This window comes from Sinocyclocheilus grahami, unplaced genomic scaffold (genome assembly GCF_001515645.1).
Source record: "Sinocyclocheilus grahami isolate Dianchi unplaced genomic scaffold, SAMN03320097.WGS_v1.1 scaffold7947.1, whole genome shotgun sequence".
Lineage (NCBI taxonomy): Eukaryota > Metazoa > Chordata > Actinopteri > Cypriniformes > Cyprinidae > Sinocyclocheilus > Sinocyclocheilus grahami.
The window spans coordinates 1,597-9,756 of record NW_015511784.1 but is presented as its reverse complement, the minus strand read 5'-3'; the positions used below and the strand labels follow the sequence as shown (position 1 = coordinate 9,756).

The window sequence follows — 8,160 nt, the reverse complement described above, 5'->3', positions numbered from 1 at the left end:
GATCAAGACAAGGTTAAATGATCAAGATTAAGGATCACTGCTCTCTTTGTCTCTTTATATTTATCTTACTAGGTATTGATACTGCTGGTGACGGCCACTGCACTCCCATCTTCAGCAAGGACAGACAGGTGAGATGTGCCATGATCATCAGGTACACCATCACTGTCCTCCTGCTCATAGTAACTGCTTTGTTTGAGGTCATCTTTAATCTTACTCCTGATGTTGTCTGCAAGGCTCTCTGAGGTCATTCTTTTTACAATCTGTGAAATAAGATTGACAAACTTCATAAATATAGGAACAGTGAAAGGCTTTGAGAAAATAACATCTGCCATAACATAAGTTACTCCTGTCAGATCAGATGTGGCAATAGGTAATACAATTCAGAAATGATGCATTTGAGATATGAGTTGGCTCAAAGGTAAAGTTCACCCAAAACGGGCAATTCTGTAATTTATTCACCTTCTGACCATGACGTGACCCTTGCATCAGTTCGATGTCATTAACAGCAGGTGTCTTTAGATCTTGTGTGTCATATCACTGCTTACATGATGTTTGGTTCAAATATTTGGAAGAGAACGTTATCAGTAAATAATAATATAACAATCAGTGAAGAAAAGTGTAGATAAGACAGGAAACAATGGATCAGATTAAGTGGAACATGATCAGCGAAGGACCTTGAGTCAGGACTCAAACTGGGGTGGCCAGAACGCTGCCAACAACACTATTGCTTCAACACCTGTGGTACTTTTTCGATGTGGTCGGAGCCTGAAAGAGCCTGAACTAACCCATAATAACCTGTAGATATCTGATAGAGGCCCAAGGAATCCATAAGTAGAGCTGAACTCACCTCAGTGAGGTTTTCATAATCTGGGTCTCCCAGTTTTCTCTTCTGGACATCAGCGAAGTGGAAAGCCTCTATCATACGATGATAGGTCAAAGTCTTCTCTGTTGTGGACACACTGCTGCTTGAGATGTTGTAACCTGAAATGAAATGTTTCATTATTTGAACTGAACCTTAGAAAATTGTAAAATATAATATTAAAGAGACAGACTCTTAAAATCACTGTGTGTGTGTCTGTTATCTAATAGAAGAGCAAGTATTTTGGTCTTTTACAGCTGTTGCTTTTCAGACTGTATGACATGATCTCAAAGTTTAAATGGTGAATAGATGAAGTGTCAAGTTAAGTCAAGTCACCTTTATTTATAAAGCGCTTTTAATAATACAGATTGTGTCAAAGCAGCTTTACAGTATTAAATAGGAAAATAGTGTGTCTTTAATTCTTACTATGTGCTTTTATTGTTGCTTTTGTTTTTGTGTTGAGTTATATTAGCATGTTTTGTGAAGTTCAGAGTTGATCTGTTTATTTATTTTGTTGATTCTCACCATTGTTGAGATTCATACGCTGATTCTTGATATGTGTGTTTCATTGCACATCACAGCTTTTTTTTTTTAAACAATCTTTCATAACCGCCTGCTTGTTCTTTTGTTTTAATGTATTGTTATAGTATTGTCTTGGTAGAAGAAAAGACTTCGAATAAAATCAGTGATCCTGATGTTTAAAGATGATTGTCACCAGCTAAACATAACCAACAATACAGCGATTTCAGCCACAGTTTTCATTTTTATTGCCACAACAAATGTTTATAAACACATGGTTACCACAGCCAATAAATTATTAATGCTATAAAATCACGGTTCAACAGCCCAACTAAAGCAGACACTGATCTCCATCATGGTAGTGTCAAAAAAAAAAAAAAACATAAACTTCTGTTAATTCTCAATAACATCTTCTGTAGAGGTCTGACAGAAACAGCGTCAGTGTGGTTAGTAATGTGCACTGTAAAACCCAACAAGTTAGGGTAACTCAAATGGTTAACTTATTGGGTTTTACAGTGTATCAGTGCCTTTATTTTGTCTCAAAATGCTAACCAGTAATTTTTTTTTTCTAAGGCCCGTTTATAAAAAAATACTTAAATGTCCTTATTGAACTATGGCCTAATCCTGGTTTAGTCTAAGCCCTGTCTGTGAAACCAGGCCTTAATGTCTTTTTTTCAGTCTAAGGTTGTGGCTGAAGTTGAAGTTGTAATTCTTTTTTGTCTTTCATTCAGTGATTCTGCTTGTTAACAGCAGCTGTTCATCTCTAAAGCACAATCATCACTTAATAATTCAAATAATTATCTATAAGGAGAGTAAATATTGAACTGAACTGTATTAATGTGTTCTTGCACAAGAGAGATCTGTTAGTTTAATGTAGTTTTGTGGGTCACCATTGTGCTGGAGAGTAGAGCCTGTGCTTCAGTCAATGATGAGCCACAAACACTGATGTTCTGCTGCTTTATTTAAAGACAGTAACTGTGGAGCTGATGCAGTGATGGTTTCTTTGTTAAGTACTTAAACACATACATGTGTGTTATAGCTGATGATGAACTGCAGCGATTTGAGTTAGTCATGTTTTTAGTTGTTTTACTGTTACACATTAAGTGTTTGCAGTCTTATACTAAGAAATATTCTTTCTCAGTGGACTCAAATGAAATGTTAACCAAAAGTTTACACACTTTCACAACAGTGAAACATCTAAATTATACTTAATTTAGTGAATTGAGTTCACTAAACATACACACAGTACGCAGATGCACACTCACTAACCTTTGAGTATGTTGAGTATCAGAGCGAGCACAGGTCCACCGAATGGAGCATCAGGAGCAAGAAATATGTATTTCCCCACAGTGAAGTTTAATGCATACTCATTCAGCACTGGCTTATAACCCTTTAGATCCTCACGTGTTATTATCCCTCCTGTAGCACAAGAAACAAAGATTCAGACAGATTTGCATGAGTCCTTAGATATGAATAGAGTCAAGTTTAAGCATTAAAAACCTGCAGCCTTGATATCATCCAGTATATCCTGAGTCAGTGACCCATCGTAAAATGCATCTGGTCCTTCTTCTGCTATCTTCTTATAGGTATGAGCTAGTTGGAGAAATCTTATTGTGTCATTTTCCTTTAAGATGCTCTTGTTGTGTGAGCCACAAAAAACTTCACTGGAAAGAATAGAAAGACAAGAGCAAAAGATATAGAAACACTGTATGTACTGCAACTGACCCTTCGCAAAAACCCGCCCTCCTTAGTTATTGTTGCTATGTCCAACAAGACATGCCACTCTCACACTAAACATCATGTTCTCACGCAGTAAAAAATACATTGTGGAGCAAAGAGGAAACTGACAACATGCCGACAGACAAGCAGGTTACTTTTCGTATGAAACAAGGCTACAAAATTGTCTTTTTTTTAAGAAATTCAAACAATAAATATAATTTTGTGGCTCTTTAATGTGTCGTGACAGATCGCTGTAGCGCTTCAGTTCAAGTGGCACATGAACTGATCATCTCTTCATATTTACTTAAAGCACGAAATAAACATGAATGAACATCAGAACATATTTTGTTTCAACCACGGAAATATGTCAATACACACAATTTTTTAGGTTTAAGTCTGCTAAAGTTAATCTACTCTCTGATTTGTTTATCGGGCAAGATTGCGTATTCTGCAATGGCCATATCGCCTGTCAATCAAGCTCCCTGCGAATGGTCAATTACTTTATTATCCATGTTCTATTTATCATTGTTATATTATATTTCACTCTTAAGACTCAGTCTTTATGAGTGAGTCGTCGAGTCATTCATTGACCGATTTATTCAAAAACACATTCATTTAGTGTTACTGTTGGGAAAAAACTGTTGGAAAAAACAAAAAAACATTGGCATATTTGAATTGTTAATAACTGTTTAATAATGGACTTTTGTTTGTGTATTCTAGAAGAAGAAATTTGTAAGATTATTTGGTGCATGCGGATACAGCTACCTCTGAAACAAATCCAAAAACAATTAAAAGGGCCAATGGGATTTTTTCCCCCATGAAGACATTGTTTTGCTCGTTGCAATAATAATAATAATAATAATAATAATAAATGTTAATGTTAATTTTTTTAAGTTTGTAATTTATTCTAAGAACAGGAATTAGATATTAGGCTTTTTATGTATTGTTCAACCAATGTGGTATATTTACTTTCTTGTCCTTGTGGTCTTAAATATGTGGGTGAGACCAAACAACAACTAAGATTTTATATCCGTGAACTCAGAAGTGCAATTAATAGAGCTGAAAGTAAATCACCAGTTGCTCGACATTTAAATTAATGCAGTTAATGAATTGTCTTTTTGGGGAATAGATATGGTGCTTCCGATGTGCTATACAAATTTGTAACAGAAATTATTACAAACTGAAAGTAAATGGATTTTTACCTCAATACTGAAAAACCACATGATTTTAATTAAGATTTTAATCTGTCTACTTTTCTGGGAAGGCATATATTTTCAATATGTTTGTTAATTGTATTATTATTTTTTTAATGATCAATAAATATGTTTTTTTTTTTTTAGAATTCATCTGTCAGAAAGACAGCTATCACTGAGAAAGTATGTTTTGTTTTAATTTATAAAAAAATAGCCTAGTTTTTTGGCATATGACATATTCTTACCACAATGCTGCATTATTCAGAATTGTGCCACTAGTCTCATTGATGGCCAAGGCCAAGGCCCTGCCGACCTGAAATCCATCTAATGCCAGCTTTATACTGGGCTCAAACAGCTCCTTCCATTGCAGTCTGCCATGTCTTTTGTGTGCCAACTCATAACCACGCAGCAGTCCTGGTGTACCTATAAATAATCCTGCCATTCATGACAAAACACAGAGGAGTGGTCTAGTCATTCAAGGGTTAAAGTGAGAAGAAATCAACAGATAGATTCACTTTGCTATTTTAATGATAAATAAGAACAGCTCTTATGTGCACAACCTTCTGATTCTGTGCTGTAAAACCAACATGGAGACTGGATTTGGGGTTATAGATTTATGAGGGTTTACCTGGTTTTGCGTTCTTTGGATATTTGCCAAACATGTTCTCTGAAGCACTCATTGGAGCAGTTTCTCTTGCATTTATTGTCTCCACCTTTCCTGAGGGTGAAAACATGAAACTTTTACACAAAAAGGCGGCCCAGTGGTCAGCTTCAAGAGAGCAAACATATATCTGTGTTCGAGAAAACAACAGTCCAAGGCAAGCTTTGGATTCAAATTATTATAAAACTTTTATTCAAATGGATAATTCTTATAGAAAACGTTTGAAAAATACACACAGTGGGCTGCAAACCCACATATTCCGGCAACAAATGCCTTCTTCAGGGTGTAATCTACAAACATATCAATGCCTGAGAAAAGAGCTCTCACCTAGAACAGTCACATTAGACACACTTGATCAAATGAAGTAGCACATCATGGTAATTATTATCAGAAGGACCAGTGTACACTGATTCCCCTGACCACTCAACCTACATAACAGCTTTAGTGTTGTGCATCCTCATATTATATACTGCCGACTGTAATAAGTTTTCCACACAGTGGGCTGCAAACCCACATATTCCGGCAACAAATGCCTTCTTCAGGGTGTAATCTACAAACATATCAATGCCTGAGAAAAGAGCTCTCACCTAGAACAGTCACATTAGACACACCTGATCAAATGAAGTAGCACATAATGATAATTATGATCAGAAGGACCAGTGGACACTGATTCCCCTGACCACTCAACCTACATAACAGCTTTAGTGTTGTGCATCCTCATATTATATACTGCCGACTGTAATAAGTTTTTCAGAAAGCGCCTAGCCAGCTATGTTTACACATACGAGGAATGTGTTTTCGTGACAGAAGCTTCCACAGTGTAACAGAATGACAGTGACAGAACAAAAAACACAGATAATAAAAAATAAAATAAAATAAAAAACAGAACAAGTAAATTAAGGAATAAAAAATATACAAATGGACAATTGTATGTACAAGGCTGACTGGAATGTTCTTGCCTAGCCTAAAGTTTCCCACACAGGCAAGGGTCAACTGCACACGAGCAGGAGACGAAGTTTACTGCAATGCGGACGAATCTCGTTGTACCCCTGGAAGAGCTGTCCTCTGTCTTGGAAAAAGCACACTTCTACAGAGCTTCTTCATTCTGAAGTTCTCGCAGTGTACAAAGCCAACAAGTTTGTATCACTTCACACATTTCATACTTCTGCTAGACACAAAATAATATGTTTTGAAAAATGCTGGCAATCAGACAGTTGCTGATAACCATGGACTTCCATAATATATTTTGTTTCCATACTATGGAAGTCAGTGGCTACCAGCAACTGTTCAATTACCAACATTCTTCAAAAGATCTTTTGCGCTCAACAGAAGAAAGAAAATCATACAGTTGGATGAGTAAATGATGACAGAATTTAAATTTTTGGGTGAATTTTCACTTTAAGTTGATATCACTGGTGTACAAGCCCTAAGCCTAACCTAAACATAAACCTTATATTCGGCCCTAAAATCTGGTTGATTAAAAAAATGTTGTTCGAGAACTAGTAAAGATGTTGAGCCAGAAAACTGCTGGGTAAAAACACATATAGTGCACAGTATAAATGAGTACACACCCTCTGAAACTGAAATTTAGCAGTTACTCTTTACTTAGAAGACATGTTAGGGTTCTTTAGAGATATGATATTCCAGCACGTCTGCTTGATGAATGAAAGAAGAATGTTAAAATTATTCAGGAAAATACTTTTTTTTTAATTGATAAAATGTTGTCTTGCAAAAATGAGTACACCCTCCTGAAAGTTACTAAATAAAACAAAATAAAAATGTATGGAGTAAGGATAAGGCAGGTTTTGATCAACAGGTAAGTATGTTGAACCAAAACTGTTAATGAAAAGTAATTTCTTGGCAATTAAAAGTGTTATATAACCCACTGAATAATGCTCAGACGTAATGCTGACAACAACGAAATCACTTGGGAGAGAACTGTCTGGAGATTTATTTCTTATCATAAAAGAGGACAATGGAACAAGAGGAATACTAAGTTATTGTTTTAAGTGTGAAAATATAGCCAAAGTAATACAGAAATTCAAAAACGATGGACTTGTGAAAAGGCCCCTGAAATAATTAGGTCTTCACTTTAAGTTTTCATTTAGTGACGAGTCTCAGAGCCGGCAAAAGCTATGATAAGAGTGACACTTTATCTCACAGAGTCAGACGCAGTCTGCAGAAGTGACATGCATGGTTGTTTATCCACACCAGAACTAACTACTGTAGCCAGAGCATGATAAACTCATTTAACCTTTTCTAAGGCCCATATTTACAAAATATTTGTAATCATATTTTTGATTTTCATTTCGGATCTAACAGCGTCCAAAATATTCTGGTGTTGCTAGAGGAGGAGTACAGAGGGATGTGTCTGGTTTCCACAGAGATGTTCAGTGGTAGTAAAGCACTTATATAGGGATGCATGGGTGCTGAAGGGGTCATCAATTCACACACCACTGTACAAAATACCAATACAATAACCTAAAAACAAAAGATTCTACTCTCTCCTGATGCCCTGCATTGTTGGGCATTTTTTGAACATGACAATGAAGATACTCATGCTCCCAAGGTGAAAATCATTCAGTGGACATGTTCACTCTTAAAAATAAAGGTGCTTCACGATGCCACAGAAGAACCTTTTTGTCTAAATGGTTCCATAAAGAACCTTTAACATCTGAAGAAACTTTCTGTTTCACAAAAGGTTCTTTGTGGCGAAAGAAGGTTCTTCAGATTACAAAAACGCAAGAAAGAGATGGTTCTTTAAAGAACCTTTGACTGAATGGTTCTTTGTGGAACCAAAAATGGTTATTCTATGGCATCGCTTGAAGAACCTTTTGAAGCACCTTTATTTTTAAGAGTGTATTTCACTCAATCTTAACACTCTTGAGCAGCTGTGGGGGATACTGTACTGTAGAGATGAGCTGTGCAACACTCCCCATTAAAGACCAGAGCATTTAAGGTGCTCGTCCTCCAAGAGTTAAGCAGGACAGATGTGACAATTTGTCATGAACCTGTACATTCAGTGCCAAGAAAGGTCAGAGCAGTATATGTAGAGTTATGGAGGACATATTAAGTACTAGAATATTACACTTTGCTGAACTAAATCTAGGGTGTACTGGTTTCTGTAATCCTTCGTTTAAACAAAATTGGCTAAGCTACTTACTTTACAGATATTAATGGCATATATTTCTCTGTTTTATTAAGAATAA

The 8,160-nt window shown here is 36.0% G+C and overlaps 1 protein-coding gene across 1 annotated transcript in view; it reads right to left on the bottom strand.

Annotated features, from left to right (window-relative positions):
- Window positions 1-49: 49 nt before the first annotated feature.
- Window positions 50-8,160, bottom strand: part of LOC107577948 (gamma-glutamyltranspeptidase 1-like) — a 9,609-nt gene continuing 1,498 nt past the window's right edge. Inside the window, exons 4-9 of the mRNA XM_016263965.1 lie at window positions 4,919-5,017; window positions 4,536-4,725; window positions 2,879-3,042; window positions 2,648-2,797; window positions 848-981; window positions 50-260 (exon numbers count right to left, since the gene is read on the bottom strand). Of these exons, the coding sequence (XP_016119451.1) occupies window positions 69-260; window positions 848-981; window positions 2,648-2,797; window positions 2,879-3,042; window positions 4,536-4,725; window positions 4,919-5,017 (929 nt within the window). The 3' untranslated portion in view covers window positions 50-68. The remainder of the gene's footprint in view (window positions 261-847; window positions 982-2,647; window positions 2,798-2,878; window positions 3,043-4,535; window positions 4,726-4,918; window positions 5,018-8,160) is intronic.